The following is a 22,865-nucleotide window of genomic DNA, read 5'->3' on the forward strand; positions in this document are numbered from 1 at the left end:
CTTTTTTTTTTTCCGGTCCTGAAACTACTGTTCTAAACAGGGTGGTTTAGAGATTGTTACTGAAAGCTCAGATGAAACTTTCCCACCATTTTTGACCAGCCGTCCAAGTGATATTTTCCTTTGGCGAGTTGCTATTTTTTTTCCACTGCTCATAGTGGTGGTTTTGGCACATCTAGCAGGTGATTCTTGGAAAATGGAAGTTTGCAGCCAGACACTGAGGACGCTCCTCTAGCATCCAGAGTCCAGATCATTTTATTCCACGAATTTAGATGTTTGCTATTACGTGCAAGAGTTTGAGTTCACTTGTCCCCTTCTTGTCTGTTTTACCTTGAACTTTTCTCTTAATTAGTGAGTCTCTTTTTATTCATGAAGATTTTCATCTTTTTAGGTAATATTCTTTTAGTAAATGGTACAGCATGTGGAGAGATAAAAATCACAGATTTTGGTCTTTCCAAGATCATGGATGATGATAGCTACAATTCAGTGGATGGCATGGAGCTGACGTCACAAGGTGCTGGTACTTATTGGTAGGTATCTGGGAGATCTGCCAGGTTGGCTGGTGGAGATATGGCTGTGCTATACTGAAATGTTGGTAATTGATCATTAATATCTACATCCTGTCTTAGGCAAAATGCAGTAAACCAAAGTAGATTTTCCTCCCCAAATATTACTGCCTTTTCGGCCGTTTGACTCTCTGTATTTATATTAACTTGTCTTAATTTTTCTTTCCTTTCTGGAAAACTATTGAGAGAGATTATATATGGCCAGGTGTTGGAGTTGTGTGTTTCTTTAGAGCTGGCCCTATGGAGTAGGGAGAGAACGAGATTGCTCCTGTGTATTTAAAGAATGGCCCTAAATTTTTTTCAGTACAAATGTAGGTCTCTTGTTATGGGTTAATGGGATGAGGGATTCATTTCTAGAGTTGCCTACGGATGATGCCCTGTCAAGAACTAAGAAGTTGTAAAGATTAGTATGTAAAGTAACCCCAGCATCCCTTGAAATCTAAACAGGAAAAAAGTAAGCACAGTTTGCAAAGAAATTTATCCGTACCCATCAGCCATGTTCTAAAATGTTTTGAGCCACATTTCTTCCCATCTGTTGTCACTCGTCTCCCCACCACCACCCTACCCCAGCTAGCTCTACCTGCTTATTCCATGACCTCTTATTTCTGCCTGCTTTTGACAGCAGGAGCCATAAAAGATACCTACAGCCCAAACAACTCACTTTGTGATTGTAAAGGTGTGTTAACAGAGCTTTCTTTTTCCTTCTGAGGTGGTAACAGAAAGCTGCCAATTGGACATTTGATTCCAAACTGAGGTTGGGGGCGGGGTAGAAGTCCCACATATATTAAACCCCAGGGTCAGTTGGTCAGATCACTTAACTTTGAGACTGGAGGGCCCTAGGCTTTAGCAGAATACTGACTGCCTGGGAATGAGGGCGTTGATTGGAAGCAGACAGAGAAGGGAGAGTATCGTTTACAGCCTACAGGATGAGCTTTATTCTCATCAGTCTGATCATATGTAAATTATGTATATTAGAGAATCCATCAAATCCTTAGAAAAGTATCATGTGCACAAAATTCCTACTCTTCATTGCTCCTTATTTTTTGTGGAGATGGTACCTATAGTGAAAATCAGTCCCTAAATTAAACCTTTGAGATCCTGGGTTTAAAATAGAAGCTACATTTACAGTGTTTATTTACTATGGTGGTTATTGTGGGTTAGTGTTCCTGTCACTAAATGGCACAAAAATATCTGTTGTTGGAAATTCTGGAAACAGGTCTATACCTCTGCTATATAAATTCACTGAAACTTAGATTTTAGCTTTTTTGTTTGGTAACTTGTTCTTATAAAAAGTTAAGCCTTTTCGTGTTAAATTCATTTTCTCATTGCTACCTATTGCTGTATTTGCTGAGCTATAAAAATTCAGTGCTTGGAATTTAAATAATAATTATGTGATGTTTGGGATTTGCTTCAGAGTAATCTGTTGGTGGGGGGAGGGGTGTATATGAACGGAGATTGGCCCCATGTTGATAATTATTGAAGCTCAATGATGGTTACTTGGGGGTTCATTTTACTGTTCTTTCTACTTTAGATTATATTTGGAGATTATTTTCATAACAAAAAGAGAGGTAAAAAGGGGGCTACTGAGAAAACTTAATTCTGTGGGTTCCTCTGAAGGTTTAAAAAATCTGCATATTGGTAGTGCTAATAAGCATTGTCATAATCACACTCCTCATATGTCATCCTCTTAGGTCCTAGAGGATCGATACAAACAGGGTGGGAAGACATAACAAATTCTAGGCAACGGTTTGCAGTATTTTGGTAGTTGCAGTGTTTGGTAGAATTCTTCTACATTGAATACTAGTTTTTTAAAAAAATATTTTATTCTTAAGGAATCTCTATACCCAGCATGGGGGCTCGAACTCATAATTGTGAGATCAGCGCATGCTCCACTGACTGAGCCAGCCAGGTGCCCTCAATACTACTTATAAATAAATGACCTATAGATTAGGCCCTGAGAATCCTGTTTCTGTAGGATGATTTTATTATGACAGAATATGCAATTATGTTTTTAAACATAATTTCGTGCAATATCATAGAACCGTCCTCTACTCTCTCCCGAAGTCCTTGATAGGGAATTAGAGTACTTATTATTGTCAGTATTATTTGAGTGAAGAACTAGTTTATTTCTTCATTTATACATGGGGAAACTGAGACCTAGAAAGTGACTTTTCCAGACTGATACTGTCAAGTGGCAGTCAACGTCTTTTTTTTTTTTTTTAAATCAATGTCTTTTGTACTGTGAATATTTGGCTAAATTATTACTCATCATTTGGACAAATTCAACAACTTCTGTCCTTCTCTACCACCTCCACAAGAGTTATAAATACATTAAAATGATCATTTTGGAACCAAGGTTCTATTTGTTGTTTATGCAAGATCATATTTAAATTATGTATGTTAAAGAATCAAGAACCGTGAAAAGTCAGGTTCAGGGAGGTTTTAGTGACATTTGGAAGAGCTGTTCTTTTTATTCTTTTTCCTATATTCTTGTTACTTTGTTTTTTTCCCCACTTCATGAGTTCAGTGTGTGTTTTGGCTAACAGTTTTCATTGTGAAGTAATAATGTAGGTCAGTGGTCTTAATCATCCCCAAATGTCTGTTAAAAATAAATAAATAAGAAACAAGAACATAAGACTAAACTTTTTTAAAAGAAAAGAAAAAAGCCCATCATGGAACATTTTCTTCCTCTCAGCTCTTGTGGCCCCCTTCGAGTTGTAAGTTTAGATTTTTATACCAGAAGCACAGCAGGGTCTAAAATAAAGAATTTTTCACAGAATTGATTTTGCCAGCATGAAATCTGCAGAAATCGATCTGTTATCTTCAGAATGCTGCCTTCCAGCTGTGCCATGGCTAAGACCCCAGGCAGTGAGTGGAAGCGTATTTGTTTGGTTTCCTAAATGCCAAGAGGCACTTACCTTCCACACCATACAATTTGGTGTGGTTGGCTGTGCAGCCAGTCTTTTTCCAAGCCAGGAGTGGGTGGGGAGGGAAGGAATTCAGATGAGGATTGAGTTGTGCTAACTACTAGTTTGGTGGGCTTTTTCTCCCCTATTTGTTAGTCTTCAGGAAGCCTCTGATCACCCTTCAAGTGGGCAACACAAAATACCCTTAGATAACTTGGACTGTAGTGTCACCATTTATTATATATTGTAGTTATTTCCAGTCCAAATTTTACAAAGAGAGCTACCTTATGAAGGCAGACAGCCCCTCCCCTCAGAGATTAATACTGGGTTCTGAATTCATTTGGACTTTTATTATTTTTTTTAATGTTTATTTTAGAGTGAGAGCGTGTGTGCAAGCAGGGGAGGGGCAAAGAGAGAGGGGGCAGAGGATCCAAAGTGGGCTCTGTGCTGACAGCAGAGAACCTTATGCGGGGCTTGAACCCATGAACTGCGAGATCATAACCTGAGCCAAAGTTGGACACTCAACAGACTGAGCCACCCAGGCACCCCCCCTCCCCCCCGACTCCTTTGGACTTCTAACATAGTTATTTTAGAGACAGTCCTCTTTCTCAGCCAACATGAAAGCAAACCCACACCACTTCAAGTTCTGTTTTGATGTTTGTTGCTGCAGCTCGTATAAAAGGGAATGCACTTCTTTTGTGTTCCCCCTCCTTTTTGGAACTTGTTGAATGACACTCCTATTAGGCGCAACCCTGGGAAAAGATGCTGTGGTGGGTGAAACGGGCCAGGGGGAGAATATTTGCCTCTCTCGGTGAACTGAGAAATGTATTTTAAGGCTTTTAGGACATGCTGCCTCCTTAAGTTACAGTGTTTTCTCACGGACTTTCCCCAGCAAGGCCCACGTCGCTTTTTCGTCTAAATTTCAGTTAAAATTCAGATATTTTTTATTTCCCACAAGGTCTTCTACTTTGCCTTTTTGTATATGTCCTAGATTTATACAGTCATTTTATTTTCCTTTTGTCCCAGGTATTTACCACCAGAGTGTTTTGTGGTTGGGAAAGAGCCACCAAAGATCTCAAATAAAGTTGATGTCTGGTCAGTGGGTGTGATCTTTTACCAGTGTCTTTATGGAAGGAAGGTAAGGAAGGTCGGATGTGGTGGCTTGATATCCGGCTTGGGTGGCACATGTATGCACTGGCATGGTGTCTGTTATTCTCTTGGAATTAATCGTTTGGTTGTACAGAACTTTTGGATGTGGTTTGAGGAAAACACAGACAACAATAACAGCTTTATGCATAAGCAGAACTTTTCAACAGAGTACCTAATGAATTTCACTGGGCTATTGAAAAACATACATTTTTACCGTTTTCAATTAGATCCAGGATCGGTTTTGATTCTGATAATATGTATAAGGAATTATATGAACTGGTTTATTTCAAATATACAGTTGTCCCAGGAGGCATTCTTCAGGGTCCCACGGACTGGAACTTGGAAAATCTACAGGGGTCTTCATTCCCAGCTACCCCAGTAGTTAAAGCTATTATTAATAAAAGCGTGGTTTCTATCTTCTGTACTGGGGAGATGTAGTGTTAGAAAATATTCACCGTCTCTTACCTCTGGATCAAGGTGATAGGTCATTTGGACACATAATAACCTAGGTAGTGAACTGTACCTAATGAATTGTTCACATTTATGTTTTCCTTATGAGAATGCTCCCTTAGGGTAAACATACATACTAGGATACAGGGCACATATAGCCGTATTTTTGCTGTCAGTGTGTTATAAATAATCAAAATTTGTAGGTGGTTCCAACAGTGTAGGTTGTGAGTATAAGCCATTTGGGGGTTCTGCGACTCCCCTGGACTCTTAATACTTTTGTTACAATCCCTAGACTAAGCTCTTAATTTAGATTTCAGCTTCCTCTTTAACTTCTCCTTGGTCTTTGTTTCTTTCTTTTCTTTTCTTTTTTTTTTTTTTAATTTATTTTTGAGAGAGAGAGAGTGTGAGTGGAGGAGGGGCCGAGAGAGAGGGAGACACAGAATCTGAAGCAGGCTTCAGGCTCTGAACTATCAGCACAGAGCCTGACCCTGGGGCTCGAACTCACAAGCCATGAGATTATGACCTGAGCTGAAGTTGGATGCTTAACCGACAGAGCCACCCAGGCGCCCCTTGGTCTTTGTTTCTGTATCTTACCCTTTGTAATATGGGGAAACTTCAGAGCCAGTAATGGTTAATTATATTATTATCATTATTGTTACTATTATTATTATTATTATTAGGTTTTATTTTTAAGTAACCTCTACACCCAACGTTGGGCTCGAACTCATGGGCCCAACATCAAGAGTTGGGTGCTCCACTGACTGAGCCAGTCATGCATCCCAAGTAGGAGTTAATTATTATTTATACTCTCTGATAATGAGGAAGTACTGCTGATAATGTTGGCAGAGGTTATGTAGAAAGAATTGTGATCTCTTAGTAGAAACATTGTAGAGATGACACTGAACTTGAACTTGTATTTTAAGGCTATTAGAAAATGGCACATTGGGGCCCAGTGAAGCCGCTAAGTAACCCCAGCTTTTATTCCACGTGCCTGTTCTTACTCCGTCTCCTGTTTGCTTCCTTTTCCATCTGTCTTTATCTGGGTCTTGGGTCTGCCAGTGGCACACATGTGTACTACTTAAGCCTACAGTTGTCACTCAGGGCAGAAGAGGTTGCCGGTTCCTCCTAGGATGGCTTTTGTTGTCAGCAAACCTCAACAGAGGTATTATCCTGTGGCAGACGCTGCTTCCAGTGCCAGCCCTGCCTTAACCTCCGTGTTGGACCGTGAGCTTGTTAGTACTTAACCTCTGACCCTTTCCACCCCTTACCTATAAAAAGAGAGCGAGGAGACCATCTCCGAAGTTCTTTCTAGCAGTTCTCATCAAAGCAGATCTTCTCCTTTCCCTTCATTATGGTTTTGAATTGTGTTCTCTTTAATTTTAACCACAGGCCCACCTTTGTTTGTTTCGTTTTTATCTGATAGCCTTTTGGCCACAACCAGTCCCAGCAAGACATTCTACAAGAAAATACTATTCTTAAAGCTACTGAAGTGCAGTTCCCGCCAAAGCCAGTAGTAACACCTGAAGCAAAGGTAAGTTTTGACCTACTGGTCAGCAGGAAACAACTGCTCTGTTTTCTGGATTATCAGTACAAAATTCAAGAGTCATTAAAAGCCTTCTCCCCTTCTAAATGTGTATTTTTTCAAACCCTTACCCTCTTCACCCGCTCTCCTACAACAGATACTTACCGAGTGCCTGTCGAGTACTAGACACTGTACTAAGTCATAGAGAGGGAACGGTGAGTGTGTAGCAATGAAGTACAGACAAGTTCCCTGCCTGCTAGGAGGTTCTGTTCCACCAGGTGAGATGAACAGTAACTAACAACGGTTCCATCTCAGATGGTGATAGAGGTTATGAAGAAAAAGAAAGGGAGGGTACAAGGGTATGGGAGCAGGAAGTGATGTTTTTGAGCAGTCTTGAATGATGTGATGGTGGGAGCCCTGTGTAGATTTGGGAGAAGAATTTTTTTTTGTTTTTAAGTTTATTTGTTTTGAGAGACAGAGCAGAGGAGGGGCAGAGAGAGAGGGAGAGAGAGAATGCCAGGCAGGCTCCATGCTGTCAGCACAGAGCCCCACGCAGGGCTCGAACTCATGAACCCTGAGATCATGACCTGAGCTGAAGCCAAGAGTCAGACGCTCAACCGACTGATCCACCTAGGCACCCCTAAGTTTGTTTATTTTTGAGAGCACACGAGTGCGAGCAGGAGAGGTGCAGAGACAGGGAGAGAGAATCCCAAGCAGGCTCCGTGCTGTCAGTGCACAGTCCCAACTCGGGCTCAGTTCCACGAATTGTGGGATCATGCCCTGAGCCAGAATCAAGAGTGGGTCGCTTAACCGACTGAGCCACCCAGGTGCCCGGGGAGAAGAATATTTTAGGCAGAGAAGCGCACGAAGCTCAGATGTAAGGACAGGCTCAGCAGATCCGTAGAACAGGCAGAACAGAGGGGAGTATGGTAGGCAGGGCAGAGGATGCAGAAGGAACAGAGGAGAGTGTGGTAGGCAGGGCAGAGGCTGCAGGGCAGATTGTAGACCGAGATGGGAGAGATGGGAAGCATAGGAAGGTTTTACTCAAGGCAGCCGTGTGATCTGATGGCTGTTTCAAAAGCCTGCCCTGGAGGCTGTGTAGAAAGAAAGTTCAAGGTGGGAGTTTGACCAGTATTGTATCCAACCCAAAGTAACCCATTTAACTCAAGTTACCGTGTCACATATCTCACTGAGAAGGGTCGTTCTTAAAGGCCAAGGATTATTAAGTTTATTTCTGTGAACGCGTTTTTATCTTCCAAATACTTTAATCAGGCAGCTACCTACAGGTGTTTTTTATTTTGGAAAACCAGGATTGTTGTTATACTTACGTGTTTTATTAATTAAACATGGGAAAAAAATAATACATTTCGTGTTTTAGGTTGTTTTTTTTTTTAAGTAGGCTCCACACCCAGTGCCAAGCCCAACACCAGGCTTGAACTCAACGACCCTGAGATCAAGACCTGAGCTGAGATCAAGCGTCGGATGCTTAACTGACTGAGTCACCCAGGCGTCCCTGGATTTTTTTTTTAATAGACTTTGTTAGACTTTATTTTTTAAAGCAGGTTTAGATTCATAGCAACACTGAGCAGAAAGTAGAGAATTCCCATGTACTTCTGTCCCCACACATGCACAACTTCCCTCACTGTCAGCATTGTGCACCAGAATGAGACATTTGTTACCCTCGATGGACCCTACTTGGGACATTATGATCACCTGAATGTAAAGTATGATCTTTGGGTGATAATGACATTTTAGATTTTTAAAAGTCCAATTCCTGTATTTAAAATAATTGCATTATGAGACTTTGATTAAAATGGTCTGGTTAAAAAATAGGAAAAGATAAACCATCTGTTTAAGGGCCTCTGTGATACAAATTACAGAAACTGATCCTGTGTAGCCCTTCATACCTAGCACAAAGGAAGCTTCCATGTTGGTAGTAAATTAGGATTCTTTTTTTTTTTTTAAGTTTATTCTGAGAGAATGAGCTAGTGCAGATAAGCGGCGGCGGAGGCGGGGGGGTGGCGGGGAGCGGCAGCGCAGAGAGAAGGAGAAAGAGAGCATGGAGGCTGATGTGGGGCTTGAACTCAGGAACCACAAGATCATGACCTGAGCTGAAATCAAGAGTCGATGCCCAACCGAGCCACCCAGGTGCCACTAAATTAGGATTCTGAATGAAACCCCACTCATAGCATGATTCTCTGTCTGCAGAGCTCTTGGGGAAACAAGTCCTGTTCAGGTTTTCTTTAGTACTTAGGTGTGTGCCTCATCATTTGCTTGATCACCTTTTAGGGAAGAATGTGATACACAAGGCAAGCATTTATCAATCTGTGACACGTTGTAGTGTTAGTGTTGGTCTCCTCACCCTGCACGTGGCAGTGGTTTGTCATTACAATTTTTACTTTCTCAGGATGTGGCGAGTTCACATGGGGCCGTGATTTGTACACGCAGGACCATTAGGTTAGATGTGCCTGTGTAAACCGTCCAAGGCAGAGAGATTTTTGCGTTGGTCTTTGTGCTTTGGGGGCAGAGGTCTCTAGAGGCCAGGTCATGCCCCATCCCCACTCAGGAATGGCTCAGGTGCCTCTGTCAGGGAAGGAGCCCGTGGTCACAGAGAGGTGCTGCTGCCCGTGTGTCTCCTTGCCTGGTCCTCTCCGGGCATGATTTCCGGGAAAGGCCCCAAGCCCCTTCTCTTTATAGAGGGTGTTTGCTCTGGGCCTGGGCCCTGGCAGCTGCCACAGAGCCTCAGGGTTCCCTCTGGGAGCAGCAGGATTATCTGCCTCAGGCTTCTTCAAGAAACTTTCCTTTCAGGCGTTTATTCGACGATGCTTGGCCTACCGAAAGGAGGACCGCATCGATGTCCAGCAGCTGGCCTGTGACCCCTACTTGCTGCCTCACATCCGAAAGTCGGTCTCCACGAGTAGCCCTGCTGGAGCTGCTATTGCATCGACCTCGGGGGCGTCCAATAACAGTTCTTCGAATTGAGACCCACTCCTAGGCTGCAAACTGTTCAGCACACACAGAGTGGACAAATGGCATTCAGCAGCGGGTTTGGAACATAGTGAATCCGAATGGATCTCATGAAACCTGTACCAGGTGCTTTTATTTTCTTGCTTTTTTCCCATCCATAGAGCATGACAGCATCGATTCTCATTGAGGAGAAGCCTTGGGCAGCTCTGGCCAGGCCTCGTAGGAAAAGGCCCCGCCCGAGGTTCCGGCGTCAACGGCCACTACGTGTGGCTGCTCTGAGTGAGGAAAAAATGAAAAAGAAAAACTGGTTCCATGTACTGTGAACTTGAAAACATGCAGACTCAGGGGGGTCCCTGATGCAGTGCTTCAGATGAAGAATGTGGACTTGAAAATACAGACTGGGCTAGTCCAGTGTCTATATTTAAACTTGTTCTTTTCTTTTAATAAAGTTTAGGTAACATCTCCTGAAAAGCTTGTAGCACAAAGGCTCAGCTGGGGATGGTGTTTGACTTCGGAGGAAAAAAGTTGCTATTGCCCGTTAAAGGCACTAGAGTTAGTGTTTTATCCCTAAATAATTTCAATTTTTAAAAACATGCAGCTTCCCTCCCCCCTTTTTTATTTTTGAAAGAATACATTTGGTCATAAAGTGAAACCCGTATTAGCAAGTACGTGGCAATGTTCATTCCAGTCAGATGCAGCTTTCTCCTCCGTCTGGTCTCCTGTTTGCAATTGCTTCCCTCATCTCAGTAGGGAAAACGTCGAGTGGCAGGACTGAGATGTGTGGGGCTTTGCCATTGGACAAAGAACGAGGTTAGAAGCCCGCAGCTTGGAGTCTCTAGGTTTTCAACTATTTCTTCACAATTTGAACACTTGACGGTTGTCCCTTTTAATTTATTTGAAGTGCTATTTTTTTAAATAAAGGTTCATCTGTCCATGCAGTCCTCTTGAGTTCTCTGAATGTAGTAACTATCAAAAAACTGTTCCAGAGGTAGGCAGAAAATGGGCCAGGGAGCCAAATGCTCCAGGGATCAGGAGGTCCTACCTGCGGTCTCTGTGTGCTTGCTAAATGGTGTACCTTTCTTATTAACCACGATATTAAAACTTGATCAGCTCATAAGCTTTCCTCTGTTAGATCCTTTGGCAGGAAACAACCTCCAAGCCTCTAAATTTTGTGGGTGTGTGCTGGTGTGTGTGTCTGTGTGTGCATGTGCACACACGCTTTGTCTAACTCACCTGAATAGATCGATCAAGTGGAATTAAAAAAATAATTGCAGGGAGATAGGCATTTTGAATATGAACATTCTTTTGGAGCTCTTGTTTTTTTGTTTTGTTTTGTTTTGTTTTTTTACATTCGGTCGCTTCTGAGATGTGCGAGCAGCTGAAGACGGAGCTGAAACGGGAGATGTGCGGCCCCACGTGCCCTTGAAACAGCACAGCACTCGACAGTAGGGAGGGGAGGAGGCCAGAGCCTGAGCATGTGGTAGCCAGCTTGGAATGTTACTGACATATGTGGCAAGAGGGCTCAGCCAGAAATATTTAAAGATGCAGCATTCAGGCATGCGAGTTCCCTGGGCAGGGGGAGGGCAGTCAGGAAGGGCAGAGAGCTCTCAGATAACTGTAGTCTCTCTTCCACGTGTGAAAAATGTCACTGGTGACACTTGCGCTGGGACCTTTGTTGGTTTTGTGGACCTGCTCTGCCCCAGTCTCCGCAGTACCGGGAGATCTTAGGGGAAGAGGGGGTAATCCCAGTCGGAGAGATGTTTGTGGGTAGATACGGTCTGCGGAACTCTGAACGGAAGGAAGTCGGTCCAGGAGTCCTCGGTGCCCCCAGCTTTCCATTTTATCATCGCAAGTGTCTATGCATGGGTTGTACACATGATCTATGTCTGTGTGTGTTTGTGTAGTACCTTTTTTTAACCATTACTTTCAAGCGGCTAAGCAGAGAGTCCCTACAGGGTCTCAGGGGTTGAGCACGACCCTGAAAGCCCTGAGAGGATGGTGCCTGCGTATGTGAAGAGACGGAGGAGGCGAGACTTACTCAGCATTATTACGTTCTCTTCCTTGTTTTCTTCTCGTGCAGTGATCTTGCGCGACCTTTTTTTCCTTAAGGTTGAAAGAATGCCGCTTCTTTGAGCTGTCCCTCTAACTTCCCGCCGCCTTCTCCCCATGTGCTTAGGTAGAAGAGAAGCTTCAGGACTTTATCTGTCCATCTGTCTTTTCTCCCCTCGCCCTGTCTCCTTGCTTCCCTCGGGTCTGGGGCCTGGCTGGAGCTGACGGGGCTCGCTTGAGTCTGGCCAAGGCCTCTTTCTACTGCATGGACTAGCCCCGGAGAACATGCGGAACGCTGACTTTTTCTAGACTTTTAAGTAGCCAGTGAAATCACGAAGTGGGGTTCTTCCATGACATATTTTGTTAATATGGGTTTCACTTTTTTCAAGGATGATCCCTTATTGCCACAACTGATTTACTTTAAACAATGACAAAAAAAAAAAAAATGTGTATTAATTTGTAATTAAACCCAGTCAGACTGTTTTGGACTTTCCCAACTTGGGGGGCGGGATGGGGAGGATATTAAAATAAGTTTCAAGAAGTGAATCTCCCAGCCTCTTGATTTTGCTCTAGTTCTTAGCTTCAAACAGGGCTCTTAGCATTTAGGGGGCGGGTAGGTAGGGGAGTCCTGCAGGGACCGAGTCCCAGTGGACATCGCAGGCATGATGGCCATGTGTCGATTCGTAGAACACCTTTTGTACCTCCAGTGTGCCAGCAACTAATGCTTGTTGGTGGGGATACAGCAGTGAACAGGATAGGGAAAGCCCACAGCCATCGGCTTGCAACCCAGGGGTGAAGGCTCTGGGCCCAGGAAGGGAAGGGATACAGGGCTCTGATGGGAATGAATCGGGCTCCAACTTAACCATCAGGAGATGGGCAGCTTTACATGGAGACTTGCTGCTGACAGCGGTATGTACCCCACTTGTGTGGCCGACCCACACACACCTGCTATCCTCTGCCTTTCCCCCAGTGCTGTGAGGACAGGTTTTCCTCCAGGTGAGAAGATGAGCAGTCAAGGAGCTCTTGGTTTCCTCATTTAGAAAAAAACTCTCTTTAAACACAGTCATCTTCTAGAATGCTAGAGCTAGAAGAATCTTCAGGTCCAGCTCCTCGTTTCTAAGAAGGCGACATTTACAACTAGCCTGACCCACCTTGGGGAGTTCTGCTTTCTGAGAATCTCTACCCCTCCCCCCTCCCACTTACTCATCATTCTACTTGCCCAAGCTAGCTCAGTCTGTAATTAAAATCAGCCCCGGGGTAAGTGGGGGAGAGACGTGGTACACACACTAGTTGAGGTATGGAAAATCTCTGCTTCCTAAAATTAGCTGTTCTCTTTTTATTTCTTAAGGCAGAATCACCTAGAAGTTAAGATTGTGGGCTTTACAAGTAGGTCTGGTTCAGATCCTACCTCTGTCAGCTTCAGGGATAGCTCCTTGCATGGTTGTCAAGAATAGAAATAGGGTATGTAAAGCACTTGGCACGCAAGAGGGGAGTAAAAAATGTGGTTTAGAGACGGATCACAAGATCAGTGAGTAAGATTGCTGAGACTGAAACCCCCAAGTTTGCTGGTGAAGAGTCAGAGCCTTTCTACTTGCCAGGTGGTCAGGAGGTCCTTTTGCCTTGGGTAAGTGATGCACACTTTAGGCTTGAGATTCCCTGTAAACCTTTATAGGTTCATTCAACAGTCTCTTATGACCCTGGGTCCAAGACTGCTCTGGCTGAATCTGGGAGGAATGGCTAAGAGGCCAGTGTGGTTCCCAGGCTGGCAGCATCCGCATCACCTGAAACCTGTTAGATATTCACATTCTCAGCACTTCCCCGCCCCCAGTCTGCCTCCCAGATGGCTGGAGCACTGAGGGTCACAAGTCCTCCTGACTTCCTATCAGCTGCAGCAATAAGGATGGGGCAGTTGGAGAGGGTGGCTGTGAGGCTTTGTCTAAAACTCACCTGGCTGGAAGACAGAGATGACTTTTATTTTCTGTGTTAGAGATGAAAATCTGTCTCCTGCTCTGGGCTGTTCTATATGTTCATGCATATATACTCCGTTATGGGGAGCCCCAGGAGTGGCCAGACAACACATCTCTTATACTGGTGCCTTGGTACCTAACATACTATTCAGGAATCATTCACTCCTTTGGGCAAAGCTTCTCATCCTTGGTCTTCTCTTAAAACATATAACAACTCACCGGTACTTTATCGTGAATTAACTTAGCATTTTTTTTCCTTTACCCGTGGGGTCCAGAGCTGCAGGAAAGAGCTGCGACCTGGGTCAGACCTGGATGGGCCCATGAATCCAGCCCGGCACTCTGGATCAGGAGTGAGGAGAGCCTGGGACTGCAGCTCTTTGGATGGAGTGAGGGTGGAGGAAGCAGAGAGTTCGCAGGGAGAAGAGGGTTAAGGAGAGAGTGGTTAGGGACTCTGGCTGCTGCGGGGCTCTGCGGGTGGGTTGGGGGAACCTGCCAGAGGGAAGTAGTGGGACCTGGTAGGGGCAGGAAATACAAGAGACCCATTGTGCTGGGGTTGCTCAGCAGGGGCCCGAGACAGGCTGGAGTCAGCAAAAGGGTGTGTGTGTGGCACTGGACAGGAGACCCCCACTGTGGGTAGCAAGGGGTCAGACAGCAGCTGGCAGGCTGACTCGGCCCCACCCACCTCGGGCCTGTGGGTTCGGGCCTCCCTGCCTGGGAGGAAGTGCCTGGCTGGAGAAGGAGGGTAACCTTTGCCCTCAGTAGCCTCCAGGCACCTGCAGCTGTGGGGCGCAGTGGGCAGTATCAGCAAGGGGAAGGGGCTCTAGCACTGGTGCCGTGTAGGGAAGTTTCAGCTGTGTTGCTTCACAGCCCAGGGGTAGACAAGGTAGGAGTATCTCGCTGATTTTGCAGATGAGGAAACGGAGTCCCAGAGATTTGGTGACTGGTAGTAGGTTGAGCAGGATTGAATGGGGAGGGACTACAAGCCTGAAAATTTGGTGGGGGGAGGGGGGGGAGGGTGAGTCTCTGAGTGCCATCCTTGGGCAGACCGCTGTGGGTGAAGGCTGTACCTCGGTTCCCAGCTGGAAGCTATCTTGCCCTAACCTAGGGTTCCACTCTCCCACACTCCCTCACGGCCAGGCCAGTCTTAGAAGTCTAGCTGGAGGCCCAGCTGGCCTGAGCACCAGCTCTGTCTCTATAGTCCTAGGCCAGAACTGAACTGAGGTGGGGAAGCTGGGGGCATGGCTTCACAGAACATGTGTTCTTCAGGTTGCTGCGTATTCTAGAAGATCATGTCATCTATAGATGAGGAAATAGAAAATCCTGCCCCACACCCCAGCCCTGGCCAACTGCTGTCTTCTTGTCCCTCGGTGTCCTAATGGACCGGCAGTAATGGCCCCCTCTGCCTTGGCACCTCCCAAGTTGCTGTCAGGCTTGGAGTGAGTGGGAGATGTGTTGTTTTTGGCAACTGAAAAGGTAAAAAAGGGTGTTGCTAGATGCCGGCTCTATGTCACAGGGGCCCCTAGAGAGAGGTTTGCAGGATGTAGAAGCTCCCCCAGTGAAGGCCTTGGCCTGTTCTAAAAGGAACCTGTTCTAGAGCCAGACCTGAGCCCTTCAGCCTGGCTCCATGCCCTGAGAAAAGGGCATGCCACTGGGAAGCATGAACAGGAAGGCCTTCCCTACAAATTTATTTTAGGAGTCTTTATACCTACAGACTCTTAAAGAACTCTTTCCGTCTTTATACCTACAGACTCTTTTCAGAACACTGTTCACAATGTTAACGCTAACCCTGCTCCTCGTCCCTCATTAGCTAGACACAACTGTATCCAGAACCAATAGGAGAGCCCGGAGTGTGGACTAGACTCAGGTCACTACTCTAAACTTGTTGCGTGTGCAGGCCCAGTGCTCACACTCTGAGCTACAGTTGCCAGTTCTATAAGCTTCCAGCATCTACTCCAAACAGTTTATAATATGCTGGGTTAAGCTCTGTGGGAGGTAAAAAGGTACATCAGACTCAGCTCCTGCTTTAAGGAAGGTTATAATTTAGAAGCTAAATGCAATAAAGATGGGAGCCAGTAAATTCTTTAAGAGCAAGATGGGGTCCCTGAGGAGTGGGAACATGAAGCTGAGATGGGGGCTCTGAAACCTGGCAGAATTCAAAGAATGAGAAGGGGTGGGTGTTGTTGCAAAGGGTCCTTCCCACTTTCTGTGCTCTTCCCATATAGCACATTTGCCCCTCCAACTCCCCCCCCCCCCCAATATTCCCACATACCTCCAAGCCTTTGCAAATGCTGTTCACCTGCCTTGGCTGTCTGACCTCTGAAAATTTGGCTCTGGCATCACCTGCGGCCAGCCTGCCCGTGTCTGGACTCTCACATCGCCTTATACACCTTTCCCTGAACTCTTGCCTTGCTATGTGTATGTGCTCATTTGGCACCAGGAGAACTGAGCCCTCGGTAAGCCTAGGGACTGCTTAGAAGGATGAAGTAGTTAGGGGCCCAGGACTGTACCGGTGGGGGGGGGGGACCTCAGATAGGAGACAGAGGAGGAAGTTGGGGCCGGTCAGGGAGTGAGCAGATAGGAACTGGGCAGGGCCAGCCAGGGAGCTGAAGTAGCTGGTTCCAGGTCCTCAACAGCAATATTAAAAAAAAAAAAAATTACACTCTATGCCTAACATGGGACTCAAACCCACGACCCTGAGGTCAAGAGTTGCATGTTCCACTGACTGAGCCAGCCAGGTGCCCCAAATATTTAAAAATTTTAAAAAAATGTTTTTTAATGTTTATTTTTGAGAGAGAGAGAGTCAGAGAGAGGGAGATACAGAATCCAAAGCAGGCTCCAGGCTCTGAGCTGTCAGCACAGAGCTCAACCCCCTCCAATATTTTTAAAAAATTTGATGGACCCACAGTAAAAAGCACATAACATCTCAACCCAATACATATTTCACAGAACAGAATTTAGCTCAACATGCAATATACTCTGATATTTACTGTTTTCTTTTTTTTAAATGTTGGTTACCACCTGCTGGGGCCCCGACAGGTCCACTTACTGCTGTGTCACTCGGGACTCTGGAAGGTCTGTCTAGCCTCTCAGAGCTGGGGTGGGATGGTGGGCCAGCTGGATGCAGCCGCCTGGCTCCTGTTCTCGTCAGGGGCTCTATTCCAGCAAGGGTCTAAGATGGGTCAGGGGAGGTTCTGTGTCTGCAAAACCACCTCCTGCATGTTTTGCCTCCAGGCCAGAATCCGCAAGAGTCCCAGGAGGCTATTGGCTAAGACTAGGCCCAGCCTTGCTTCGGAAGGTCAAGTACTGAGACTAGAGTAAACCTCCTGCCTGTCCTCCCTGAGTTGGGCAGAGGGAGGCAAGGACCAGGGAACCGCGTCAGATGACCTCCTGAAGAGGCAGGTGCAGAAGCGGCCAGCCTAGCCAGTGCTGTGGACCAGGGTGGGCCTCGACTCCTGCCTCAGCCCTACCCTCGGTGCAAGGACAGGCTCAGAGGAGCTGCAGCTCCAGGTTGGGAGAGGCCCCTGAGAGCAGACAGGATGATGTGGCATTTTTCTTCCCCCAAGCCCTGGTACCAGCTGGGTAGGGCCGTAGAGGGTTCTGGAAACTACATCCCATCCAACTGCAGCTGGTTCTTCAGCTCAGCTCTGCCATCCCCACTTTGGCACCTCAGGCCAAGCTCTGCTCCTCTCTGAACCCCCACTGGCCAGCTTGCTCCTGACCTGCTAAAGCCTTCCAAATAGAGACAGGAGCCAGTGATGATCCTGGAGACGATGGATTTGTGGCCCCTGCTGCAGCCTGCGACCTGGGCTCTGCTTGGCCCACCTGCTCTGAACTTAACTCCAAGGCCCTGACGACTTCTGAAGGCTTGCCTCCTTGGAGGGGTTGTGAAGTGATCATCTCCTACCCCTAGGGTTTGGATCCCTTTAAAGGAACCATCTTCTAATATAGGCCTTGGGCTGAAAGCCAATGGATACAAACTCAGTGGCCCTCCAGGGAGTGGGGGTGGGGGGGGGTGTTCTCCAACAGAAGGTAAAGTGGGCAGAGTTTTTCTCAGGTTGTATCTGTGGTCATTATAGGGTAGACTAGTCAAGAGAGAGTGGTAAGATTCCTCAGTAATGTTGCTACGGGGGAAATACTTCCTTTAGGTTAACTGCCCCAAGGTCGTACAACCTAGAAGAGGAGGAGCCAAACTTTGAAACTTGGGTCTGTCTGAATCCCAATCTGCCGCCTTTCTTCCCTTTATAGCCCAGTCCCTTCTGAGATCCTCAGTGCTGCGGACGAGGGGATAGTAGCCGCATGGACTCAAAGGGTGGTTTGTCTGAGTGGAGACCCAGGTGTTTGAGTTGTAGGAAGAGTGGGGAGAGGAGAGAGAGGGTGGGAGTGGCATAAGCCAGCCCCTTGCTTGGCCAGACTTCTCCCCTGGCTTGGAAAGGTCCGGGGTGAAGAAAATCATGGCTGCCCCTTTGGGTTCACACCCTCTTCTCCAGGTAAGGACCGACTGCATCTTTCTTTACATCCTCCTGCTGGGGGTGTCCAGAGGTCTGCATCCCCCCGGGCACCCTCTGGCTGGAGAGGCTGCTGAGCTCCAGAACCAGGGAGGAGGAGACTAATGCGAGAGGAGCCTGAAGCACAGTGAGTAATGATGCCAAGAAGTGCACATCCAAGGGCTCCAAGGCTCAGAAGGGAAGTGACTTTGCTCAGGGAAACGTGGTGAGAACTGACAGCTGGCATTCCAATTCAGCGGTAGCCCCCAGGCCTGGACTCATCCCATTGCTCCGTGCTTGGTGATTTATGGGCGTGCATTCATTAGCCAGCCGTGGTGGGCATTGACCACGGTTACACTCCAGAACACCAGTTTTGTATACAATTTAATATGAGATGTTCAGACAGGGAGGGGAGGTTGTATTCTCTCAGCCAAAGGAAAGCCCCCAGTGTTGCAATCCTGATAAAACTGCCCTGTGCAGCTCTCATGGACAGTGGGGTTGATGGGTGGCTGGAGAGGCAGGCAGGGTGAGGGATAAGGAGTAAGGAGACACCCTGATGTTCAAATGGCGAAGGTGGGAAGCAGGGAGGGGACGAACATTCCCTGAACATCTTTATCCGGGGCTGTGCCATCCCTTTATACGTCACGTTTAATTGTCAGGACAAGGTAAGAATTGTTGCCTCATTTATAATAGGAATCATGAACTCAGAGCTTCAGTAACACTGAATGCCGCAAGGCTGGTAAGGGAGAGAGTCAGAATTCGAACTGGGGTCTTTCTGACTCCAGAGTCTGCTCTTTGTACTCACTGAACTGGTTTTGCTGAAATCCACAAACCCACAGTGCCTACTGCTGGCTGTGTCTGAAGGAGAGCCATTTCTCAGTATCGATGGCATCATAGTAGGTATCATCCCGGTAGAAATCTCCTAGACCAGGTCACAGACCTCACTAAAGTCCCAGCACCTAGCCTCATGCCTCACACATAGTAATGAATGGCTGTTCAGCTGAGCTTTAACAGGAATGGTGAGGAGGCTGTAGGCACAGAGGACACTGGCCCTTCTTTGGAAGTAGAGGAGGGCCTGGGTGCTAGTAAAGGGTCCCATTGAAAGCCTTAGCCCTCTCAGGACACCCACCACTCCTGCAGACTGTGACCATGTTCTGTTATCAACTGATGGTGTGCAGGATCTTGAAGCAGTGGGGGACCGGCCGGATTTTCCAAAGAGAACTGCCCAGACATGGCCCAGCTCTCTGCCCTCCGAGTTCAAGATCTAAGACAGATGGTGGCCGCAGATGTGGGCCCAGACAGTCAGCAGAATACAGCATGTAACCCTGACACACTGGAGCAGGAAGTCTCACGCTCGGCAGAGACTAGAATAGGGCTTCAGAGACTTGGCCAGACATCTGTCCCCGCGAGCGTAATGCACTTGTGCTCCTCAGCCCCCGAGCTGCCTGCCGTCTTCTCTGCCTGGAGGATGGCAAAAATTGGGTCTATTTTCCCCATTAAACAAAACTCTTCTAGGGCTACGACTGTTGGCTGATCTTTGTTCCCCCAGCAGCTAGCACAGGGCTAGCAATCAGTGGTCATGAAGTGGGTGAATGAAGAAATGAGAGAGCATCTCCTGCGTTCTGGGGACTCTGTGTCCTGTGCAGGCAAGTAGTGGGGCTTTTGGACCCACGTGATTGACTGGTGAGGTCAGGTAGTTGGCTTCTGCCCTGCTGGTGGCAGGAATGGTGGGGAATGTTGAGCCGGCCCTATTCCAGAACCTGGAGGGCTCCTCGGGTGCCCTGCCTGAGTTCCCCTTCAGAAGAAAGGGGACCCCTTGGTAAGGACTGCGGCCAGAACATCCAAAGATAAGTCAGCAGCCTGTAAGATGACTTCGAGAAAAAGCATCCTGTGATCTGGCCTCTCAGGACAGAAAAAGAGCAGCTTAGTTAAAGCTGGCCAGTCGTCAACCCCTTGTAGATAACAGGACTGTGAACAGGGGAGGCCAAGAGGATGATCTTTGAGGCAGCCCCAGCATGGCCAGTCACCTGCAGAGCACTGGGGTCCTGGGACATGCCACATCAAGAAGATGTGTCCCAGAAGGCACTTGGTTCTGTCAGACTTCCCCAAGCCAGCTGTGCAGTGCCAGGGGCTCCCCTGGCCTGGTGGCTAACCATTTTTTTAGGGCCAAAGTATGGATAGTGGGAATCTTTTCCAGGGGACTGTAGGCGATTTCACACGGGTGCTCACTTTGGGGCCCTGCAGCCTCTGGACTCACATTTGCCAAGAATCTCAGCCCAGCAGAGACAGAGTTAAATGAGCATCTCTGGCACCGTATTCTTACTGCAGAGATGGGGAGGGGAAGATTTACTGAAGGTAGTTAAAAAAGAAAAAAAAAAAAAAAAAAAGCTGAGTTCCCTATTTCCAAAAATAGCACCGAGGTGGACAGCCCAGGAAACAATAAAATTTATATTACAGTTTCCTAGTGTTTTTATTGGATTACTCGTGGTGGGAGAACGTGAATCTCCTTTGCATTTAGGGTCTCTGAATGCCTCGGTCCTCCTTCGAGCCCAGAGATCCCAAACGACTTTCCAGAGTTGCTCAGGGAATCAGAGGTAGAGCTGGGGCTAGGCTCCAACATCCTGACTCCCAGTCCAGTGCTCTGCACTGCGGTGACCTGTTGCATAATACGGAATAACTGTGGATTGTCTTTCCTTTTATGAAATTTCCATTCGGCCCTCTGCGACCGGCCAGCAGTATGGTTGCTGGTAAGAGTGAGGACGTCTGTCTTCAGTGGACAGATTTTTCTCTAGGTTTCTGGATGCAACCCCAACTAGCAAAAGCACTGCACCCCTTTGCGCCAAGGACGCTGACCCAGGGGTCGCGCAAATGCTAAAACGACGTGCAAGTGTTTGCGCTCCGCACACGGCCGGGGGCCCTGCCTCCCCCTCCCCCCCAATCTTCGCCCTGGTGGCCGAGCCCTGGGCTCCGCCCCTTTCCCCCCAGACCCGACCAGGGGTCCTCCTAGGCGTGGAGGTAGCGGATGCTCGCCAGAGCAGACGTCCGCAGAAAGGCGGGATAGAGGGGGCGCCCGCGGCCGGGCTCTGGCCGCCTGGGTCTGCCGCGCGCCCCCGCCCCACCGAGCCTCGCAGCCCAGGTCCCGCCACGCCGTGAAGTTTGCGGAAACTTTTGCAGTCGCTTCCCCGCCCGCGCCAGCCGGGGAGCTGTGACGCAGCGTCTGGGGCTCCAAGCCCGGACTGAGAAGAGAGGGAAGGCGAGGCGGGGAGAGGGAGGGCGACGGAGAGCGAGAGAAAGAGCGCACGCCGGGGTCCTCCTCGACCCCGCGGATCCTCCTCTCCGCTTCCCCTTTCTTTCCCCCTTGGCGCTCTCTCTGCGGCCCGGGCCCCGGCCCCGCGCCCGCCCGCGCCTCCTCCCCTTCCCATCCCACGCTGCCCGCTTCCCTTCCCCTCTGCCCCTCAAACCCTCCTCCGGGTTCTGCGCTCCTCCCTCCGCCCTCCCTCCCCCCCCCCCCCCCCCCCCGGCTCCGGGCCAGCCTCCTTCCCTCCTCCTCCCCTCTTCTCCCCGAGAGGCATCACTTCGTCCCGACCCGAGGAAGACGCGAGCCCCTCGCGGGCGGTCGTCACAGCCCAGCGCCCGCTCTGCCACCGCGCGCCGCGCCCGTGCGCCCTCGGTCCCCGCGTCCCCCAGCGCCGCGGGCATGGGGCCCCGCCGGCCGGGCCCCGCGCCCTGGTCTCGTCACCTGCTGCGCTGCGTCCTGCTCTTCGGGGGTCTGCACCTCGGCCACCCCGGCGCCCCCGGGGACGCCGCCGCCGCCGCCCTCCCGGGTAAGGCGCTGCCAATTTGGCCAACTTTGGGGGCCGGGCCGGGGGAGGGGGGGCGCCGGGGAGCGGGCCGCTCTCGACTTTTCCCTCTTTTTTTTTTTCTCTCAGAAGCGCGTGTGCGTGTTCGTGTGTGCGTGTGCGTGCGTGTGTGTGTGTGTGTGTGTGTGTGTGTGTGTGACTGGGTTTTTAAAAATCCTCTCCGCTTTTCTGAAAGCGGGGTGGGGAGGAGAGGGGAGGAGGAGCACGCCGGGAGGTGGGGGAGGACCTGAGTGGAACCAGATGTGGCAGGCGGCGGGGGAGGGGAGCTCGGGGGTCTCGAGCTGCCTCGGAGGAAGAGGGCGGGCTCCGGGAGGACCCCCGCGCCCGCCCTCCCGGACCACCCGGCGCCGGCCCTGCCCTGGGCCCGGAGACCTGCAGGGCGCGTCCGGGGAAACCAGAGGCTCCCTCCAGGCCAGTCTCCTTGCTTTGCCCCAGGACCCATACGTTATTATTGTTTTCGAATTATTCGTAAGGGCTCCTTTGCCCTTCCTGGCATCTCAGGGGCGTTTATATTTTCTTTTCCACACTTGTTTTTCAAGGACAGCTTGTGGCATGTGGCAACCTCACTGTTTGAAGGAAACATTGTGGGGCACTTTTGTGCCCCCAGGATGCAGCGACAAGCTGTGCACTGTGTGTGTGTGTGTGTGTGTGTGTGTGGTGGTGTGTGGGTGGCTCTGACCAAACTGGCACCCCTCCAGAGTAGACAGACCTTGGGCCCCAAAAAAGCTGCTAAAGATGCAAAAATCCAACCAACCAACAAAACAAAAAACCGAACTTGTGCCTTTTCTTTCTGCTGCTCTTTCAAAGGGTGACAGTGACGTGTGGGGACAGACAGACCCCTCACCAAGAATCTGAGAACTAAAGGGAAAGATCTACTTCCGGAGGTGGGGGGGGGGGTCAGGAGTCAAAGCTGGAACCTCCCAGGAGTGTAGTTACTACAGCCCCAGT

General features: G+C 48.5%; 2 protein-coding genes across 10 annotated transcripts in view; both read left to right on the forward strand.

Annotated features, from left to right (window-relative positions):
• TLK2 (tousled like kinase 2) overlaps positions 1–10,495 on the forward strand; it is a 113,321-nt gene extending 102,826 nt beyond the window's left edge. For 4 of the 8 annotated variants that reach the window (XM_049637592.1, XM_049637594.1, XM_049637596.1 and 1 more), the window contains 4 exons: positions 389–527; positions 4,496–4,607; positions 6,492–6,599; positions 9,399–10,495. In XM_049637592.1, coding sequence (XP_049493549.1) covers positions 389–527; positions 4,496–4,607; positions 6,492–6,599; positions 9,399–9,572 — 533 coding nt within the window. In that variant the 3' untranslated portion in view covers positions 9,573–10,495. Of the gene's footprint in view, positions 1–388; positions 528–4,495; positions 4,608–6,491; positions 8,584–9,398 lie in introns of those variants that run through there. The other 4 variants (XM_049637590.1, XM_049637593.1, XM_049637591.1 and 1 more) reach the window with 2 other exon arrangements.
• Positions 10,496–21,619: 11,124 nt separating this feature from the next.
• MRC2 (mannose receptor C type 2) overlaps positions 21,620–22,865 on the forward strand; it is a 51,809-nt gene continuing 50,563 nt past the window's right edge. For both annotated transcript variants that reach the window (XM_049637557.1, XM_049637558.1), the window contains exon 1: positions 21,620–21,881. In XM_049637557.1, the coding sequence (XP_049493514.1) occupies positions 21,755–21,881 (127 nt within the window). In that variant the 5' untranslated portion in view covers positions 21,620–21,754. The remainder of the gene's footprint in view (positions 21,882–22,865) is intronic.

The sequence above is a fragment of the Panthera uncia genome, chromosome E1, assembly GCF_023721935.1.
Source record: "Panthera uncia isolate 11264 chromosome E1, Puncia_PCG_1.0, whole genome shotgun sequence".
Classification (NCBI taxonomy): Eukaryota; Metazoa; Chordata; class Mammalia; order Carnivora; family Felidae; genus Panthera; species Panthera uncia.